Here is a 21,703-nt window from a genome sequence, read left to right as displayed (position 1 = left end):
CAGAATCCAAGGTGCTCAAGGAGGCAGTTGGGAATGTGGGCTCGGGGTTGCAAGTGCAGAAGAGTGAGGAGCTGCAGCATGGGTGGGGTAGAAGGAAGATCTCTTCCCTCCTCACACGTGGAGACAAGGTCCCGATAGGCAGGCAGCATGATAATGAGCCTGGGTTTTAGACATTCCTCTGCCATCCTTGCAGCCAGGACAGAGAGAGGCTATATATACTACAAGGTGGTTAGGTCTCTAGGGTAAATCCTGGCTCCCCCACTCACTCACTGTGTAACCTAAGGCAGGGTTTTTCTTTGCGCCTCAGCTTTCTCATCTGTAAAATGGAGATACTCATAGAGCGTCATAGGGTTATTGGAAGGATTAAGTGAATGAATCCATACAAAGATCTAAGAATAGTGTATGGCACTTAAGAACTTGGTTTCTCGCCCTGGCCTGTTTGGCTCAGTGGATAGAGTGTCAGCCTGCAGACTGAAGAGTCTCGGGTTTTATTCCGGTCAAGGGCACATGCCTGGGTTGTGGGCTTGATCCCTTGTAGGGGGTGTGCAGGAGGCAGCCAATCAATGATTCTCTCTCATCATTGATGTTTCTATCTCTCCCTCTCCCCTTCCTCTCTGAAATCAATAAAGGTATTTTTATTAAAAAGAGCTTGATTTCTCTATTTATTGAGCGCCTATGATGTGTCAGGCATTATTATAGGTGCTCGGGCTGGACACATCATAGGTGCTCAATAAATAAATAGGTCACTGAAAAACAACCATCGCAGCCCGCAGGGAATGTCCGTTCTTGGTAGTTAGCTGTAGTGAGGGCTGGAGGCAGCCGATGGCTGCTGCTGCTGCACAGCATGAGGACGTGTCCTCAGAGTCAGCCAGGTGATGCAGGAGAGTGCATCCCTCCTGCCCCAGCCTGTGCGACCAACTGCCCCAATTTGTCCACTTTTCCCAAGAGAGGTGCCGATGCCCTGCTCATCATGCGGAGAGCATGGCATTCTGTGTGTGGCCTGTGTGGCCACAGTTCCGCCTGGGCCTTGGCCAGCCTTGGGTCAGTGCTGTCCCTCTCTCTGTGTAGCTGGGACCTGGGAGGGAGGGAGAAGAGAGGAAAGGAGGCAAAGCAAAGGGAGGGAGGGGAAGAGAGAGAGAGAGAGAGAGAGAGAGAGAGAGAGAGAGAGAGAGAGAGAGAGAGAGAGAGGGAGAGGAAGAGGAAGAGGAAAAGGAAAGGGGGCATTTCCCTTGGGAAAGGCCATGAGTGTGGCTGGCCCAAGGGTTGTCTGTCTAGGATGGACCCCATGACAAAACTGGGTGCCTGCCCCGCCCAACCTGGCTCGTAGGTTAAGCCACAGGGCTGCAGGAGAGTTTGTGAGACAGCCCTTCCAGACGGTGCTAGGCTGATCTCAGACAGGAAAGCAGAACTTAGGAGTCGGAGAAACCTGGGTTTGAGTCCTAGTGCCACCAATTGCAGACCATGATCCTTGGTGGCTTTGGGCAGGCACCTTGACTCCTCTGAGCCTCAGTTTACTTATTTATAAAACGGGGATATCAACACCTAGAGATCAGCCTCATGATGAGGAATAAAGGGCATCCCTAAATCTGCAGGCAGTCTCTGGTGGGTGGGTGTCAGCAGATGTGGGGTTTGCATCCCCTTGTTGGCAGCTGAGGGGATAGTGCAAGGGCTTGGTAGCCCCAACAGGGGAGGCCCCAGCCAGAGTCCCCTGTTGGCCACTGTTTCAGCCCCTTGTGTGCAGTTGGAGGTTAGACAGCTGGGCTGTAGGGAGGAGTGCAGAGCACCTGCCCCAGCAGGTGGTGGCCCACCCACCCAGGGAAGAGAGGTGGGTTGATGGGAGCACAGAGCCAAGCCTGAGGGAACTGTCAGGGAGAACACTTGCTCTCTTCCCTCCTCCCTTACCCTCCCCAGGGGACCTCATGCACTAATCACATCAATCGCTCTGCCATCGATCTCTGCATGTAACCATCGATGGATTGCTCTAACCTTTTATTTTGAGATAATTTTTAATTCACAAAGAATTTCAAAGATTCAGAGTTCCCAAATACCGTTTGACCCATGTAGGACATTAACATCTCACATAACCTTGGCACATTTGTCAAAGCTAAGAAATTAACATGGATTGATACGACGTGCTTAATCTACAGACATTAAATTTCATCAGTTTTTCCACTAACATCCTTTTGATGTGTCAGTGTTCAGTCCCGGATACCACATTGCGCTTAGTATTCATTTATTTTTATTCCTTCGTTGGTATTCCCTCCTGATGGTCTGCTAGCTGGTTAATACATACTACGACGGACACCCATGGACCCAGCACCCGCATGAGAATTAGAACAGTACCAACAACGTGCTCTCCGCCATCCTGCCCACCTTTCTCCCCAGAACAAATACCCTGAATTTTACGTGTACCATTCTCTTGGTTTTTGCCTCCAAATTTTCAAAACTGCAGGAAAAAATGAAAGCATAGTATAGTCACTGCCTATACATCCTTTCTCTGATTCAAAATTCTTAACATTTTGCCACGTTTCCCTTCTTCCTCCCTCCATCTTCCTCCCCCACACAGAGACCCCACCCCCCATTTATTTCCATTTGAAGTAAATTGCAGACATCTTGACTCTTCACACCTAAATATTTCAACACACATCTCCTCAGAACAATGCTATTCTTTTACATATCCACAACATTATTATAACACTTATGAGACTTAACAACTCCCTCTTGTCGAATATACAGTCTGTATTCATATTCCTCAATGTCTTTATGGCGGTTGTTCCCCCCACACACACACATTATATAATCACTAGAGGCCCGGTGCACGAAATTCGTGCACGGGGGGGGGGGTCCCTCAGCCCAGCCTGCACCCTCTCCAATTTGGGACACCTCGAGGGATGTCCGACTGCCCGTCTAAATGTTTAGACGGGCAGTCGGACATCGCTCTCACAATCTAGGACTGCTGGCTCCCAACTGCTCGCCTGCCAGCCTTCCTGATTGCCCCTAACCACTTCCACCTGCCAGCCTGACCAACCCCTAACCACTCCCCTGCCAGCCTGATTGATACCTAACTGCTCCCCTGCCAGCCTGTTTGCCCCTAACTGCTCTCCCCTGCAGGCCTGGTCACCCACAACTGCTCTCCCCTGCAGGCCTGGTCCCCCCCCAACTGCTCTCCCCTGCAGGCCTGGGTCACTCCAAACTGCCCTCTCCTGCTGGCCATCTTGTGGTGGCCATCTTGTGTCCACATGGGGGCAAGATCTTTGACCACATGGGCGCAGCCATCTTGTGTGTTGGAGTGATGGTCAATCTGCATATTACTCTTTTATTAGATAGGATAGAGGCCTGGTGCATGGGTGGGGGCCAGCTGGTTTGCCCTGAAGGGTGTCCTGGATCAGGGTGGGGGTTCCCTTGGAGCATGGGGCAGCCTGGGCGAGGGGCCTGTGGTGGTTTGCAGGCCGGCCACGCCCCCTGGCAACCCAAGCGGAGGCCCTTGGTATCTGGGGTTTATTTACCTTCTACAATTGAAACTTTGTAGCCTGGAGCAGAGCCAAGCCTTCTGCTCGCTCGGTGGATGCAGCCATTTCTGTTGGGACTTATGTATCTAATATACTTGAAACTTTGTAGCTTTAAGCGGAGGCCTGGGCTGGCCAGGGCTGCAGAAGCTTAGCTTCCTCCATTGCCGGGCAACCCTTGCCTCCCGCTCTTTCCAGCTCAGTGGCTGCCGCCATTTCTGTTCGGATTTGTTTACCTTCTATAATTGAAACTTTGTAGCCTTGAGTGGAGGCCTAGGCCGGCAAGGGCAGGCGGAAAGCTTGTCTTCCTCTGTTGCCAGGGAAACCCAAGCCTCCCTCCTGCTCTCTGTGGCTGCAGCCATTTTGGTTGGGTTTATTTGCATATTTGCTCCTGATTGGCTGGTGGGCGTGGCTTATGGGTGTGGCAAAGGTATGGTCAATTTGCATATTACTCTTTTATTAGGTAGGATTGTTCAATAGCTGATATTCTAAATTGTTCTATGGCATATATTTGCCTAAACCAAATTTGTTTCATTTATTTTTTCTTTTCTACTTTTATAACCAAGGTACCCTACTGTATCAGGGTACCTTGGGACTTGCGTTTGTCACTTAACTTGATGTAACATATTGCGGAAATGTGTAGCTGTAGCTTGTTTGTTTTCACTGCTCCATAACATTCCCTGGAGCGGTTAGACCACCCTGAATTCATCTGCCTTCCTGCCCTGGGCTGTTGGGGTTGCTCCCAAGGCCTTGCAGTTAGCACCCTTGCACATGTTTCCTTTTGCGCATGTACAGAAGTTTCTCTTGGTACATGAGGTCACAGGCCTGGGCAAGGGTCTCCACCCCACTGCAGCACAGCCATCCCCTCTCTGAGCCTCAGCTTCTCCATCTGTAAAACAGAGATGACGGAATTCCTGCTGCCCCTACGTGCAGGCCCAACAAGGAGTTAAAAGATGAACCCAATGCACCTTCTTCTCCTGGCAAAGGCCTGGTGCCAGGGAAGGGAGGCGTTGTTCAGCTGCAGGCCTGAGGGAGGAATGTGGCTGCTCTCCCACCTGTGGCCCAGGCAGCTGCTCCCCCACGGGGGAGCGCCCTCACGTCCACCATGTTCTCTGCAGGTCCAGGCCCGCCCAGGTCTGCTTGATGCCTGAATTGCCGAGCCCAGGCCTGGCAGAGAGAGGGGAGGGGAGGAATATTTATTCCACCTTGTGGACAGAGCTCTCCCTCTAAGCAGCCCTTCCCTCGCTGTTGGCTGCCTCTGTGCTTCTGTTTATGATCATGCTTATCAGCATGGTCGTCAGTCCCAGCTGCAGGCCTCACACCAGGCAGGGAAAGCCCAGGCTGCTCACAGCTCTTGTACTTTGCCCCAGGAGAGGGCTGGGGGGCCACCCCAGGCATCACCCCGAAGCTGATTGGCTTAAAATTGTGTATCTACTATGGCTGTGATTTAATAAGCTTGGTTGCTTTCTTCCCCAAGCAAAATTCCGTTAATCCTCGGCTAACAGAGAGCTGATGAGAAAGGACAAGATGAGAGCTTCTGGGGCAGACAATAGTGAAAGAGAGGAGACCAGGAAACTGGACTGAGCAGGAAGAGGCGGGAGAAATGCCCGCAGGATGGGGCAGGGGCAGTGGGGTACAGGTCACCGCTGCGGGGGGAGGGGAGGGCACTTTCTGGAAGGCACTAGGGGGTAGATCATGAGGGTGACTTCTCTCACGCCCCCCACTGTGTGCTTAATAAGAAAAGGGTACTGTATACATTTTAGAAACGGTTCTACCTAAAATGGGAAAATCAAACCCAGAGGATTAAGAGAATAAACTTCGATTATCTGGAAGAGTCTCCTGCAAAATTTCATTTCCTGAGACCACAGGATAATTGAGGCATTGGTCTAGTAATGCCATCAACAACAATTTGATTTTGGTGGCTTGAGACCTTAACGTTTTTTATGTGACATGATTAGATCCTCCCAACAGGCTAGGATTCCTATTTGAAGGATGTGGAAACAAAGGCCCAGAGAGGTTGAGTGATTTTCCAAATGTCACACTGCATTAGGGTTACAATCAAGATTGCTTTGTAATCTACGGAGCCAGGGACCTTTCCTGTCACTGCCCCTTCTTCCCCACTGTATTTAGGCCCAGGCCTGGCAGAGAGAGCTACACTCACACTCCACATTGTGCCCTAATTGTGTTTCCAAATGGAGAACATTCTGAAATGGTGTCTTTTACAGCCAACCTAGGTTCAGAGGAGCACAGGAGGCGTGGTTTATTCCAAATCCCCAGAATAGGTTGGCTGACTCAGGGTTCAGAGTAGTAATAACTAGCCTTTAGACCATGGAGTGTAGCTCCCGCCCCCCTGCCCCCATTCTTTACCCCAGGGGTAACCCGATGCCAGGCCAAGCTGCATGGGCCAGGGACTTTGACCACGATTCACATCAGGGAGACCAGCTCTGTCCTTGGCACCTGCAAGCCCCAACACCAGTATGTTCTGATGGTCACACTGCCCTCTCCCCTACACAGAGCTGGGCAGGTTGGGGCTGGGGCAGGAACATGGAGGAGCCCCTTCCCCTCTGGTTCAGGTTTCCTCCCAGAAAGGGGGTCACTCCTTTGCCCCCACAGCCCGAGGAGCTGCCTCCTGTTTCCTCTGAGTACCCAGAGGGCAGGGGCACTCTCCCCTCCAACCCTCCCACCCCCAGAACCTACCTGGCCCATTTATTCAACTGATCCTTTAAGAAAAAAGGACCATCTTCCCTCCAAATGAAATAAAAGCAAGGAAGTGGGGAGACGCTGAGGCGGGAGAACCCAGTGGTAACTGCTGTGGGCCTGGCACAGTCCTCACATAGCGGTGTTCAAGCCCGGCGGGTCACCACGCGTTCCGCGCCCTCTCCTGCCTCGGACTAGGGCTGTTTTCTGTACTCTGCGAAGTGCCCAGGAGCAGCACCGCGTCCAGGTGGGACCGCGCTCATGAAATATTTGTTCAGGAGACAGATGAGCAGTGAGCAGAAATGCTGAGAGCTGACGTCACATGACTCAGGTTTCTGACTCCCAGGCTCTGTGCCCTTCTGGGGTCTGGCATCGCCTCTCCCAAGGTGAGGAGGCTGCCTTGTCTTGGTCTCTCTCCACCCAGGCACTCCCAGACTCCCCAGAGACAGCCTCGTCACAACCACAGCTACCTACGCTGTTGGGCTCATCTTTACTGTCCACTTCCTTTCAATCCAGCAGGCTTTGTCGAGAGCCAGCTATAAATCCAGCCTTTCCCCGGGCTCAAGAGGAGCCAGACCTGGAACTATGAACTGATAAAGCAAAAAATTAAGAGGAAACACCTTAAAGATCAGCTCTTCTTTTCATAGATGGGGAGACAGAGACTTTAGGGAACCCGGGGTTTGTGGTGGAGTGAAAGAGCAGGGTTTCGGGGTCAGACACTATTCGTGGCACTTACCAGCTGTGTGACGTTGGGCAAGTTACTTAACCTCTCTGAACCTCTGTATCCTGGGCTGGGATGAGTGGCCATGATCGTGTCTAGGAAAGGTGTCAGCTAAGCATCTGGCACACATTGGTGTGAATCCAGGTCCCCCTTCCCTATATGCGGTGCTATCGTGCCTGTGCAGAGTCCTGGCCACCAGAGGAATCCCTGTTGCAAGGGGACAAGTAGAAAGTGTCAGCCACTTCCCTGAAGGCTCTAGGTCAGTGGTTCTCAACCTTTGTAATGCCGCAACCCTTTAATACAGTTCCTCATGTCGTGGTGACCCCCAACCATAAAGTTACATCGTAATGTAAATATCTGTGTTTTCCGATGGTCTTAGGTGACCCTGCTAGCGGTTCTCAACCTGTGAGTCGCGACCCACAGGTTTAGAACCACTGCTGTAGAGCCTAAGACCATCGGAAAACACAGATATTTACATTACGATTCATAACAGTAGCAAAATTACAGTGATGAAGTAGCAACAAAAATAATTTTATGGTTGGGGGTCACCACAACATGAGGAACTGTGTTAAAGGGTCGCGGCATTACAAAGGTTGAGAACCACTGCTCTAGGTGGTCCTTGGGCCCAGGACTCTGTCACAGTTGTCTTCCCGGGACCTGGGGAAGGATCAAGTCCGTTCTAGCCGTGTCTAGGGTCCTGGAGACCATCTGGAGGGGCCATGTTGGGGCTTGTGGGAGGGAGGTTTCTGGAGGGGCTGAGTTTTGGGTCTTGGTGCAGCAGAGGAGAGCCATTGCTCCCTGAGATGGGGACACAGGAGGAGGTTAACTGGGATGCCTGGTGTCTTGGTGTCTCAGGCATCCCGATAGCTGAAAAGAGATAGGCAGGACCTTCTAGATACGACAGATGTAGACTCCAGAGTCAGGAGGGTGGCCACGAACAGGGCAGGACAAGGGGCAGCAGGTGAAGGAGCGCGGGGAGGAGGGGCATCGGCAGTACGGAGAGCTCGCTGCCCTGTGGGGCAGCCCCCAGGCTGGGGGAGAGTGATGTGCCGACGGGGCCGCCGATGCTGAGAGATACCGGGCCTGGGAGACGCCGTTCCCCAGTCGGCCTTCTCCATGGAACTGAGTTCTGTGAGATTTTCCAGATTAAAGCAGGCGTTGTTGTTCTCCACAGACCCATCTGTCTGTTCTGCCCCTTCTCTCCCAGGCCCTGGCTCCCTGCCGGTGTCCAGCTCCGCCCCACCCCGGCCGAGGCCCAGCCAGTGTGGTTACTGTGTTACTGTGTGATGGGGCACAGTGCCCTTCCTGGAACCCCAGCTCTCTCCCCAGCTCAGGCCACAAGCCAGCAGCCTGCTGTCCCGGGACCCTCTTCGTGCCGTCCACTCCCCTGGCCTCTCCTACACTCTACATCCCCCAGCCCAGGCCCTATCTCTGGGGCTCTCCTGACCCCGCTGCTCTTCTAAGCCAAGGAGAGGGGTTAGGGGAACACAAGGTCCAAGCCCCTTGAAGAGCTGCCCTGGCAGGGAGGGTGCCCAGCCCCAGTGCCGGGTGCGTTCTGTCTCCCCGACACGGGCCTGGGGCTGGTGGACTGTGAGGCAGGCAGGGTGAGTGCCTGTTAGTCCAGGTGCTGGACCATCACAGCCACTTCCCCTAGCACCGACCTGTGCGTCCGCCACATCCAGCGTGCTGTGACCTTGCACCCTTTGGTGCCATGCATGGGCCAGTCCTTCTGCCGGGGTGCCTTTTCCCAACCCCACTCCACCCTTACCAGCCTTCTAAGAGAAGGAGAGACGCCCCTGAAACAGCTCGCTCTCCCAGGGAGCCTCTCCGGACTTGCACGATTCCTGCCCCATGTCTCCTTGAAGGTGTCTCTTCTGGGTGGGCGCTGTGGCTGGGTGCCGCCCCTCTGCGCTGTGAGCGCCTCAGTGGAGGGGCCCTGCCTCCCGCTCCTCAGGCTGTTCCGTGCTGCACATGGGGCCTGTGCCGGAGGAGCTGTTCAGAGAATGTGGGATGGATGGATGGATGGATGGATGGATGGATGGATGGATGGATGGATGGGTGGGTGGGTGGGTGGGTGGGTGGATGGATGGATGGATGGATGGATGGGTGGATGGGTGGATGGGTGGGTGGGTGGGTGGATGGATGGATGGATGGATGGATGGATGGATGGATGGAGGGATGGGTGGGTGGGTGGATGGATGGATGGATGGATGGATGGATGGATGGGTGGGTGGATGGATGGATGGATGGGTGGGTGGGTGGATGGATGGATGGATGGATGGGGACCGAAGCAGGCTGCAGGGGAGTGGGTGGAGCCTGAAGAGACTGCTCCAGCTGGTGAGGGTCAGGGGTGCCACATGGGAGAAGGAGCAGGTGCAGTGGCCAAGCCCCATGCCAACCCTCATGCCCCCTTGTCTTCCTCTTGTAGATGAAGATGATGCCAACAGACTCGGGGAGAAGGTGATCCTTCGGGAGCAGGTGAAGGAGCTCTTCAATGAGAAATACGGTCAGTTTCCTGGGGGCGGGGTCTGTGGGGCCAGTCTTCCTGGGTGGCCCCTCCTCCCTCTGCAGCCAGCCTGGCCTCCAGTTGCCCCCCGCCGGCCTGCCAGCTCCCTGAGGACGTAGTTGCTCTGCCCATGACGGATGGGAACTGATCCTTCAGTGCCCCTTTCTGAGGAGGGAGAGAACCAGTCTGTGGTATGCAGTCAGCATCTCTGCGCCTCCAGGCCTGGGCTGTGTGGCAGAGGCCATGGCCCACGGCCAAGTACTTACTTATGCACATGCCTGTCTGCCCAGCCAGCGCTCAGCCCGGAGGACTCCAGAGGAAGCAGTCTGCTCCGGCCATCGGGGGGCCCAGGCCCCGGCGGGAGACGGGCATGGGAAGATGAGAGCCAGGAGAGGCGAGGAGGCCCTGTGCTGAAGGCCGAGCCCAGGGTGGGGCCGTTAGTATAGTTACAGTTGATACAGCACTTTCTAGATTATTGAGTGTCAGGCTGTACCAAGTGCTTGACGTGCATTTACACTGTATTTGTGATGGATTTTGTATTGCCTCCATTTTGCATTGTAGCAGAGGAGACATACAGTAAATTTTTTACAAAGAAGAATTTCAGGGAGAGAAGAAAATGCAGCAGTGTGGCCAAGAGGCCAAGAATGAGGGGGCGGGTTAGGAGTGGGAGGCCAAGGCCTCCCCGGTTAGGTGATCAGGAAAGCCTCTCGAAGAGGGGGCGTTGTAGCTGAGACTTTAATGTCCAGAGGGGACAAACATTGGAGGAAAAGCGTGCCAGGCAGAGGGACCAGCGGGAGGGCGCGTGCAGGTGGGCGAGGTTCCCGGTGCGGCGGGGAGGTGGGCAGGCCTGAGGAGAGTCAGGGTTTCATTTTGAGAGTAAATGGGAAGCCACGGATGGGGGTTTGTGCTGTTGTCTTTTTCACTTTTTATTTTGGAACCAGTTTTCAAACATACACCAAAGCAGAAAGAATGACATAGCGTCCCACCCCGTAACCCAAACCCGGCTTCTGTGATTACCAGCATTTTGTCAGTCTTATTTTATCTGTTTCTGCATACTCACTTTGATATGTTTAATACTTTAAAATTAGCCAAGACCGGTTTGGCTCAGTGGATAGAGCGTCGGCCTGCGGACTCAAGGGTCCCAGGTTCGATTCCGGTCAAGGGCATGTACCTTGGTTGCGGGCACATCCCCAGTGGGGGGTGTGCAGGAGGCAGCTGATCGATGTTTCTAACTCTCTATCCCTCTCTCTTCCTCTCTGTAAAAAATCAATAAAATATATTTAAAAATAAATAAATAAATAAATAAAATAAAATTAATCCAAGACATCACATCATTTCATCCATAAAACTTAAGGACTTAATCTTTTCTAAATAAAGGTAGTGGGTTTTCAGCAGCTATCAAGTCCTCGTTTGTCAGTTCCAGGTATGCACATTTGACAAATCATTGCACCTAGCACGTGTGACGGTACCTGTTTCATTATCAGCATTGGGTATTAGATTTGTAGTTTTGCTAATTGGGTAAATAGTGTGTTTGTGTTGACTTTTTAACTCTCTGGGGTGTGATGGCTGCTGCGCTGGGCCCTGCCAGGTTCCAGCCCTTTCCCAGGGGGCTTGGCCTGAACAGGGGACATCTCCTTACCCTGACCCCCTGTGTCCTCTAGGTGAGGCCCTGGGCCTGAACCGGCCTGTGCTGGTCCCTTACAAACTGATCCGGGACAGCCCAGACGCCGTCGAGGTCACAGGCCTGCCTGATGACATCCCTTTCCGGAACCCCAACACGTACGACATCCACCGGCTGGAGAAGATCCTGAAGGCCCGGGAGCATGTCCGAATGGTCATCATCAACCAGCTCCAGTGAGTGCCCCAGCCCCCGAGGCAGGGTGGGGAGAGTGGCTGAGGGCCGAGGGAGAGGGTGCTGCCTGGATCTGGGAGGGGAATCCCCAAGCAGGCCCAGCCTGGACTGGGGAAGGGAAGAGGGAGATTGAGAGACCCATCATGCACTTGCACAGAATCCAGGAGGCCGGCTAGCTTAACACTGGAATCTTAAAGCTGAGAAAACTGGTACCCAGATCGAGGGAAGGGACGGTGAAAGTCAGTGTGGGTCAGCTTGGCTCCAGACACAGGTATCTTAGCCTGTCCAGGCTGCTGTAGCAATACCATAGACCAGGTGGCTTAACAGAAACGTATTTCTCATAGTTCTGGGGGCTGGGAAGGTGCCCGCAGATCCAGTGTCTGGTGAGGGCCCACTTTCTGGTTTACAGATGGCCACCTTCTCCCTGTGTCCTCACATGGTGGAAGGGACAAGGGAGCTCTTATAAGGATCAATCCCATTCACCAGGGCTCCACCCTGGTGACCTAATCACCTTCTAATACCATCACCTTGGCACCTAGGTTTCAACATTGAATTTGGGGGACACAGACATTTAGTCTGTATCACCAGGTGTCCTGATTACAACCCCTTTCTGCTAAAACACACAGCCGCAACAGTCATGGGTGTTTGTTTATTTTTAAATCTTTCATTAAATTTGACTTTCTGACTCTGTCATTAATTTTTACCCATTTTAATGGCATTTATACAATAACAGTCATTTCATCGCCCAGAGATATTTTATTCTTATTTGTTTTTGTCCATATTTTGCCACGTATCCTTATACTATTTTATTTATTTATTTTTTAAATATATTTTATTGATTTTTTACAGAGAGGAAGGGAGAGGGATAGAGAGCTAGAAACATCGATGAGAGAGAATCATCGACCAGCTGCCTCCTGCACACCCCCTACCGGGGATGTGCCCGCAGCCAAGGTACATGCCCTTGACCGGAATCGAACCTGGGACCTTTCAGTCCGCAGACCGACGCTCTATCCATTGAGCCAAACCGGTTTCGGCTAATATTTTAAATAGAATAGTTTATTTGATTATTTTCAGATTTAAAAACAAAGCAGGGAAATCTAAAAAGGTAGAAGAAAAGAAGATAATCCATAACTCTCCTCTTCAGAGTTCACATTGTGGTGTGTTTCTTCCATATCTTTCCCCTACGCATATTTCCTTTTCAGTTTTAAAAATAAAATAATATTTGAATGTGTACCAAAAAAATCAAATCATTCAGGAAGGTCTCCAATGAAGAATAGAGGTTTCATCCTCCCCCGCCCCCACTCCACCCCCTGAAGTGACAACTGGAAAATACAGGAGATCACAGGAGAAAATGCCCGTCGCCCCGCCCCCGCCCCCGCCCCCACAGGCTGACCTCCCAGAGAAACCACCACCGACATGCAGGGGCTTTCCAGCCATGCCTCCACTTGGTTTTAATGCCTCTTAGACATGCTTTTGGAGACAATGAAACTGAGATCACAGTGTTCGTCTGTAGACTAAATAAAGCTTGATGTCTCCTGTCTGGCTGTCTTGGTCGCCCTTGAGCGTTATTTGTGTCCATGATAGTTCCCTCAATGACTGTACGATGGGCCATACTGTCTCTACTGATGGACATTCGAGTTGCGTCTAAATTTTTTTTGGTTTATATAAATCATGCTGCAAGCAAAATAATCAATAAAATAAAAAATAAAAGATTTGTAAAAAAAAGAATAATAATAATGCTGTAATGAATATCTATTTACATAAACCGAGCCACACATTTCTGATCCCTGGGTCAGACCACACCCTCGCTTTGGAGATGAGGGAACCAGGCCCCCAGGGGCCATTTGCCTGACGCACGGCACTTACTAGAGACCAGGCTGGCCATCCTGCCTGCTCTGTGGGGAGGCGGGTGCTGACCATTTTCATCTGGGTCTTACCTGGCTACCCTCCAGCGGCAGTGGTGGCACCTCACCTCACAAGAGATGTCCATATGCGGGGCGTATCAAGTGAGAAGGAAAAGAAACCTCATTTTCTAACTGCCACCTCCTTTCTTTTCCAGGCCTTTCGCAGAAATCTGCAATGACGCCAAGGTGCCAGGTAAGTCAGAGGCTGAAGAAGGCACCCTTCTACCTTGCAGGGACCGACCTGTGGACATAGGACAGGTGGCAGGCAACAGGTGGCTGGCCATGTAGAGAACAGTCTGTCCCTCCCGCTGAGTACTTCTCCGGGCAACCTGAGATCTCCGTCTGCAGGGCCCGCACTCCCAAAAGGCCCCAGGAAGCCCGTAGGTGCCCTTGGAGGGGGTCCCTGCCACACCTGAGTGTGTCAGATCAACTGGAGAGAGAGGATGAGGGGCAGGCTGGAGCCAGGAGGAGGGGACGCCAGATAGGGTCGTGAAAGTCACCCGGGGAGAGAAGGAGTGACAGGATTGGCAGGGGTAAGGTAGCCAGGTACTTCCGAGACTGGCTGGACCCCCTCGATTCCACTTGCATTTGCAGGGCACGTGCCTGCACCAGCCCCTGGGCTTTTAGAATTGAATTCGCAGGAACCTGGGAGACGGTCTTGTATGACAGTTCTGACTGAGAAGGTGTGCGATAGGACTCCGGATGATTGGGAGGTGTGGCCTCATTGTTCAGCTGGGAAATGGAGGCCCAGAGCGGAGGAAGGACTTGCCAAGGCCATGCAGTGAGTTGGCGGCTGCCCAGAGCCCTGTGTGCAGATTATCCATCTGAACCGCAGGCCACTGTGGTCTATGGCTGTTCGGTGGGGAGAGTAGTGGGGTTCAGCAAGGCCACCCCACCCCAGCCTGAAACCTGAGGCCCAACTGCAGATAGGTTAGGGTTCACCTGGAACTCCACTGCCTGAGGTGGCACAGCCCAACCAGAGACCACCTCCTCCTACCATGTGCCCATTAAAAAGGCCCAGCAAGGCACCAGGCACTCAGGCTAGGGAGGTGATTGGGTTTGAGAGCTGCTCCCAGGTCAAAGGCAGAGACACAGGCCCTGAGGAGGCCTCAAAGGGGAGAGTTTGGGACATTATCAGAGGTAGATTACATCCCCCACTGCCCCACCCCGGCCAGGCAAACTGCAGACTGAAAGTTTCTAAAGCCCAGGGCCTGGTGTAGGCACGTGGCCTGCAAATGCAGGCAGCATCCAGGGGGCCCAGCCAGTCTCCAGCAGCGCCCGCCTGCCTCCCGCAAAATTCCCTCCTCCCGGCTCACAGCCTGGGCCAGTCCTGCCTCCAGAGTCTTCTGTTTCCCGGGGTCTCTATTTATATCACATCACAGATCCCCAGTTTTTCTTCACCAGCTGGAGAAGGAATTGCCCTGGGCCGAGCCCTCCCTCACACTGTGTCATTAAGACCCTTCTCGTGGGCTGTAGTCGTGTTCTACTCAGTAGCCTGTTACTCAGTGAAGCCTCAAGCCCCACTTATGTAGCACACAGTTGCAGATCTTTTTTATAAAACTTAGATCCTCACATCAATTTAATTCAGCAGCAGAACCCGCCGAGGCCTGCTCTGTGCTGGGCTTGGTCCTGGGCTCTTTCACACACAATCTCCTGGAAGTCTCGCAGCACACGGTTGTCCACTTTCAGCTCAGAGAGCTTAATCAGTTTCCCAGGGTCACACACATGGTAAGTGGCAGCCGTGAACTTTGAACTTAGGACTTCTGGCTCTAAACCGGAGCTCTTTTTACACTGGGGCACTGCCTTGTCTCCTGGTCTCTGTGAACTGTCATCTGTCAGGTTCGGGTCATCAAGCAGGAACAGTAGCAATAATACTGATACCAATTCTCAGTTTCTGAGTATTTACAGGAGGCCATGCACACCATCTCACGGGACCCTCCCAGCAGCCCTGAAGAATCTTACTTACATTTTACTGGCAAGGAAAGGAAGGTGCAGGGACATTTACTAGCTGTACCGGTTACTAATGTGGATTTTTTTCAATAGATGGGGTTACACATATGTTGATATATATGCAATTTGATATGTATGCTATTTCATTGTATTGACAGCAAGCTTCAAAACTTCATATGTCAAATTTTCTGACGGTGTTAACATCATAGATATTTTTACGCTTAAAAATGTCGAATTTCATGCCAAAAAAAGAGCATTTCTTCGTATGTTTTGAAGTGCTGCTCAGAAAGTGCATGTGCCATCAATCAGAACAAGTGGTAATCTGAAGGAGCAAGGTCTGGTGAATATGGCGGGTGGGTTAATACTACCCAGGCAAGATCTTTTAACGTGTCTTTAACTGGTTTTAAGTGTGTGATGGTGTGTCATCATGAAGCAAAATCACTTTGCTGTGTCTTCTTACTTTACGATCAAAGCGTGGTTCAAATTGATTATTTGTTGTCGGTAGCAATCAGTATTAACGGTTTCACCTGGTTTTAGACGCTCATAATACACCACACCTTCCTGATCCCACCAAACACAGAGCATTGTCTTCTTTCCTAAGCGATTTGGCCTTGCAGTCGATGTTGATGGTTGACCTGGATCATCCCATGATTTTGTGCATTTGGGATTCTCAAAATAAATCCACTTTTCATCACCAGTCACAATTCGATGCAAAAAAGAGTTTCTTTCGTGCCGTTGAAGCAACATTTTACTGATGACTTTTCGGTTTTCAATTTGTCTTTCGTTCAGTTGAAGTGGCACCCATTTCCCTTCCTTTAAAATCTTTCCCATTGCTTGTAAACGATCGGAAATTGTTTGCTGAGCAACGTTTAATCTTTCTGCAAGTTGTTTTTGAGTTTGACACGCATCTTCATCCAATAATGCTTGTAATTGTTGGTCTTCAAACTTTTTCGGTTGACCTGGATGTTCTTTGTCTTTCACATCGAAATCATCACTCTTAAAGCGTTTAAACCAGCGTTCACAAGTATCTTGAGATGGAGCATGTTCACCATAAGCTTCCCAAAGTATACGGTAACTTTCAGCAGCACTTTTCTTCAAAATAAAGTAATGAGTCAAAACTTCCCACAAATGCTCTTTTTTTGGCACAAAATTCGACATTTTTAAGTGTAAAAATATCTATGATGTTAACACCTTCAGATAGCATACATATCAAATCGCATATATATCAACATGTATAACTCCATCTATTGACAAAAATCCCAACTAGTAACCGGTACACCTAGTAATGACTCTCCCCAATGCCCTCTGGAGGCCATGGGATTCTGGGCCCCAGGGGAATTCTGGGAGTTCTGGGGAGGCCTCCCTGGGGGTGAGGATATAGTGTTAGCAAAGGCAGACAGGTAAGCAGGAGCAAGAGGTGGATGAATGGGCTGCGGGGCCTCGTTAGGGAAGGAGGCTGGAGAGGTGGGCCTCTCCAGAGGGGTTGGTAAAGACAAGACACAGTCTTGGCATCCAGTGTCAGCAACCTTTCCTCCCACCAGCCAAAGACAGCAGCATGCCCAAGCGCAAGAGAAAGCGGGTCTCCGAAGGAAACTCCGTCTCCTCTTCCTCCTCGTCTTCCTCTTCCTCGTCCTCCAACCCGGAGTCCGTGGCATCCACCAACCAGATCTCACTCGTGGTAAAGTTGCACAGATCTGGACCTGAGCACTCTCCTTTCTGGCCTTCGCCCTGCACTCGGGCAGGGCCGTCCACTGTGGGATGTGGGTTTGGGGTGCGGGGAGGCACTGGACTCTGAGTGGGCTCCACAGCCCGGGGTTGCAGACACAACTGCCTGATCTACCCACAAGGTAGTCCACCCCGCTCATCGGGACCTCACAGTTGCCCCGGCAGACAATCACCTTCCCACTGGCAAGCCAAGGCTGAGAGAGGAAAAGAACCTGTCCGCTCCCCCGAGTAGTACCTGCGCAGGATCCCGAGCAGAGGCCCCGTTTTTTGGGACAGTCAGATACTAAGCTAATCTCTGTGCTCACGCCTCGAGCTCCAGCCCCAGCACAGCCCTGGGAGATGAGGGTGCTCTCCACAGTGTGGCCCCACTACAGTCAGTGGTGGCTGGAGAACCTCCTGCAGAGCTCCGCCTGCTCTGCCATGTTTTCTCCCACCCAACAGGAAAACCTCATTAGGGGCATGCGCTGGAGAGTTCTTTCTGACTTCAAAATATTACCTTTGAAATCCTGAGTCCAAATGGGAAGAATATTGGAACACATTTAGAAATGATTTTTTTTTTTGAGGTACAATTGACATACATTATATTAGTTTCAGGTGTACAACATAATGATCCAATATTTGTATATATTGTGAAATGATCACCACAGAAAGTAGTTGACATACATAGTTATAGAATTTTTTTTCCTCATGTATTTCAGGATTTCTTTACCCTTTGACCATGTTTCCCTTCATTCCGTTCCTGGAAAACCCCAAAGTTCAGGCTTTGCCTTTCTCGCTACCTGGGCATGTGAGTGCCCACAGAGGGTTACTAGCTCCCCCCACGCCCCAGAGAGACAGGACAGCTTCCTGGGAGTGTGAGGCCCGGAGGGGGCTGTTGATGGGAGTTCTGAGCCAGTCGCTAGTTCCCTCTGGCCCTCATGTCTGGTCCACACGATTAGTCCCTGAGACACAAGTGGGAACAGGCCAGAAGGCTCCAGCCCAGGTTCCATGGCTACTGACGGACTGTGTGACCTTGGGCAGGTCATGTCTCTTCTCTGGGCCTTCAGCAGCCTCAAAATAAAAGCATCCGAGGACGCCCTTCAGAAAGCGGAGCTAAGGGTTCTGGTGTTCTTTCTGCATCACCTGGAATCCTAACCGGGACCGTTTGTCCCCCTCTCTCTAGCAATGGCCCATGTACATGGTGGACTATGCCGGCCTGAACGTGCAGCTGCCGGGACCTCTGAATTACTAGACCTCAGTGCTGAATCAGGACCTCACTCAGAAAGACTAAAGGAAATGTAATTTATGTACAAAGTGTATATTCGGATATGTATCGATGCCTTTTAGTTTTTCCAATGATTTTTACACTATATTCCTGCCACCAAGGCCTTTTTAAATAAGTAAAAAAAAAAAAAAAAATTGCCTTTGCGTCTTCTCTTTTGGAATCGCAGCTGCAGCCGTCCCTAGGACGAGGTCAGGAAACCCAGCTCAGATGGCCTGCCAACACCCTCCTTTCTTGCCAAAGTAGTAGTGGTATCCCTGACCCCTGGGCTCTGGTGTCTGGGTACAGACTCCATTTCTCTGCTGCTGCGCCCACGTGACCTCAGGAAGAGGGGCCTTGGAAGTCCAAGTGCCCGACCAGCCCCCAAGCGCACAGTGTGCTAGGGGGCTGCCGTGGCCCCACTGACTCGGGTGAAGTGAAACTTGCCAAGTATGTATGATCGTGAAGTGTGGGCTCTCCATGGCTGGAGGGAAGGCATCTTGGAGAAGGGGCTTTGGGTTGGGCCTGGAGGGTAGGGTGGGTTTTTTATAGAGTTCAGGGTGTTGGAACAGCAGAATGATGGGTCATATTTGCGTCTCAGGAAGACTGCTGTGGTGGCAGACAGAAAGGTGGGAGAAGGGGTCAGACTAGAGGCAGAAACACAAGTCATAGGGCCGGGCACGCGGGGGCTGCTCATTCACTCCTGGAGGGGAAGGTAGACATGTGAACTGAGGGTCCTGATGAGGAAGGGCAGGGTACCTCGGAGCACAAGGCAGGGCGGCCTCCCCTGGTGCAGCATCAGGAAACAGCCCCTGAAGCGGAGACTTGAGGAGCACAGGAGGAGGTGGTGGGACAACATGGGGAGAGAGAGGTGGGCAGATGGCGTTCTAGGAGGAGAGCGCCCCGAGTGCAAAGGCAGGGAGGACAGGCTGAGAACCCCGGCTCTCCAGGAACAGGAAGTCACGGGAGCAGGGGGCCGGAGGAGAGTGGCAGGAGGTGAGAGAGCGGGGTAGGTGGGGGCAGGCAGCAGGCTGTGACATGGTGCTGCACTGAGGGGTGGCCCAGCAGTGCACTCTGGGGCCAGGATTCATCCTTTTTCTCCCAGGCTGATGCGGGGGGAGCTGCGGCAGGGAGGCCGAGCTGGGAGTACCTGGGGAGTGGGGGAGAGCCATGACCAGAACCTCATTTGGTAAGGGTCTGCCTTCCTGCAGAGAGGAAAGGTCAGAGGTGAGAGAAGCTGGAAGACCTTGTGGGAGGCTCTTCAGTTTTTCCAGCAAGAGCTGGCCGTGGTTTGGCCAAGTGGGAGAAGAACAAGGTCAGCCAACAGAACTTGAAGGTCAATTGGTCTGGAGTGTGGAGGGGTCAGGGCGTGGAGGGGTCAGAGTGACCACAGACCCAGCCAAGATCCAGCAAGAGGCCTAAGGCTCGGAGGAACCGGGTCTGAGTCAGCTGCGTACACGATCCAAACAGTCCAGTACTTCTGCCAGCCCTCTGGGTCAGCCCTGCCCCGAGCTGGGAGGGAAGGCTTCCCCCAGCCTTCCGGACTCCGCTTCCTCCCGGAGAGATGATGGAAGAAGCCAGAGGCCACAAGCTTGGCACACCCCACCCCAACTAGTCCTCTTTCCGCTGGTGTCACCACCTCCCTCCCACATCCCCGTGGCTCCGGGGCTCGCCAGGGCCCCCACTCCATCCTCAATCCGGGTCTTTTCTCTCCAGGATCAGGGGAAGGTCGACCCCCTACACCGACCACCACCCTCAAGGCAGAAACTGCCCATGAAGGAAAGGCCAGCCTAGCAGCTGACACTTTGCCTTCAGCCCCCTCTCCGGGAACCCCTCACCCCGCCGCTCCCTGAATTAAAAACCTCCGTGCTTCTCCTGCCCCACAGCGCTGGGTGCGAACATCTCCTCCCGGTCTGTCCCCACCCCGGCCTCTCACCCCACGGTCAGTCCCCTCCCTCCTCCACGGCAGTCACCACTCGGCGGGGAGCGGCTGCAGCCTGGGCGCCCGCCTCCCCGCGGCGTCCTGGGGCTTGTCCCCCCCACCCCCTCCAAACTCCCCCTCCCCTCCCGAACCCTCCCCGGCCGGCTGGCGCCGCTCGGTCGTCTAGAGTCTAGACCGACCCTGGCCGCCTCCGCCCGACGCTCAGATCAGCGGCCAGAGCCGGAAGTGGGTCCCCGCGGGGCGGGGAGGGGGGCGGGGGCGTGTGCCCCCGGCGGCTGCACGGAGGGGTGCGGGGCCCGGGGTAAGAGCCTTGGACGCCGATCCAGGACGTGGAGTGCAGAGCGCCCCCCGCCGCCATAGGTCTCCTTTCACCATGGATGCGTGCAATTAAGTGGGTTGGTGCAGCAAACCTTCTCGCCTTGGTGCCCGGCCTCATTCCATAAACTTAGAAAGGGATCCCCCCACCCCAGTCAAAGCTCTTGAACCTGGAGGTGGCCGGTGGCACCTTCCCCTCCTGTCCCGGGAGCTCCGGGCTCTGGGAGGTGTGTCCGGGCTTAGGGCAGAGGATCGAGGACGGCTTGGCCGCCCGCCCGCCTGCTTGTGTTGCTCAGCCCTGATCCGATGGGGTCGGCTTCCCGAGTGTTTTCCTCGCAAGCACCCCCTGCTTTCTCCAGAGCAGCCAGATGCTGTTTATGCAGCCTCTCCGGAATCTCAGTGTACTGTACTTTTTAAAGGGATTTGATTCAAAGCACTCATTCTTTAATTAAACTTCATTTAGCTGCCATCTGTCTGGGTTCAAAATGGCTTCGTGTTTTGCAACTCTAAATGAGAATTGTTATTGGATTTGTAAACACATCCACACACAAAAAATCACAAAACACTTTCAAAAGTACTAAATGAGGAACGTGCGGAAGGAGCGTTAGGAGCTGCATCTTAAACATTCTAATTGCCGGGGAATGTACTCTGGTGGGTACATAATCATTTTATATACAAATCTTTGTATAAAAATCTGGTATCAATGAAAAGATCGAGATTATAGAAAATGCCAGAATTATATCTGACTGAAAACAGTAATAAAGCAATAATCAGCACAGGGACAAAGCCAGGGTGAGGCTCCTGGGGAGGGGAAGGAGGGGAGGGAGGGGAGACGATGGAGGGGTGGCAGCTCTCACTGCACCTGCTCCCATCCCAAAGCCGCCCTCGCTGCCCAGGCACCTCCCTTCTGCAAAAGTGAGGCGAGTAATGAAGCGCCAAGCCGTCCTCAAGCCGTGGCTGGAGCTTCATAACAGCCCTGTGAGATACCTTTTTATTTTTTTAAAGAGGTCAACATTTTATTCATGATGGTCTCCTGCCCCAAACGTGGAGGGCTCCCTCCCTCTCACCTGGCCCAGGCAAAGAAGGAGAAAGAAGAGACAAGATGGAGAGGAATGCTATCCCCTCTTTTAAGCCTCATGCTGTGGTTCAATGAAAGGTGAGTGCTTTGGGGGGAAATGGCATGGAGGATTTTTCCGTGGAGAAACTGAGACGTGAAGGCAGCGCAGGAACAGGACTGGAGGCTGTGGTCTCTGGGCAGACAGCTCTTAGGGTGCAAGCCCTGCTCTTGTTGGCAACGTTCTGGGTGACCGAGGCCTGAGGATCCAGAAGGGGGATGCGAAGGAGC

General features: G+C 52.7%; 1 protein-coding gene across 2 annotated transcripts in view; it reads left to right on the top strand.

Annotated features, from left to right (window-relative positions):
- GTF2IRD1 (GTF2I repeat domain containing 1) overlaps nt 1-18,241 on the top strand; it is a 104,402-nt gene extending 86,161 nt beyond the window's left edge. Inside the window, exons 22-26 of one of the 2 annotated variants that reach the window (XM_054714836.1) lie at nt 9,353-9,430; nt 11,092-11,284; nt 13,342-13,379; nt 16,678-16,814; nt 18,024-18,241. In XM_054714836.1, the coding sequence (XP_054570811.1) occupies nt 9,353-9,430; nt 11,092-11,284; nt 13,342-13,379; nt 16,678-16,814; nt 18,024-18,092 (515 nt within the window). In that variant the 3' untranslated portion in view covers nt 18,093-18,241. Of the gene's footprint in view, nt 1-9,352; nt 9,431-11,091; nt 11,285-13,341; nt 13,380-16,677 lie in introns of both variants that reach the window. The other variant, XM_054714837.1, reaches the window with a different exon arrangement.
- Nucleotides 18,242-21,703: the final 3,462 nt, after the last annotated feature.

The sequence above is a fragment of the Eptesicus fuscus genome, chromosome 4 (genome assembly GCF_027574615.1).
Source record: "Eptesicus fuscus isolate TK198812 chromosome 4, DD_ASM_mEF_20220401, whole genome shotgun sequence".
NCBI lineage: Eukaryota > Metazoa > Chordata > Mammalia > Chiroptera > Vespertilionidae > Eptesicus > Eptesicus fuscus.
This window is presented reverse-complemented; position numbering and strand designations above follow the sequence as displayed.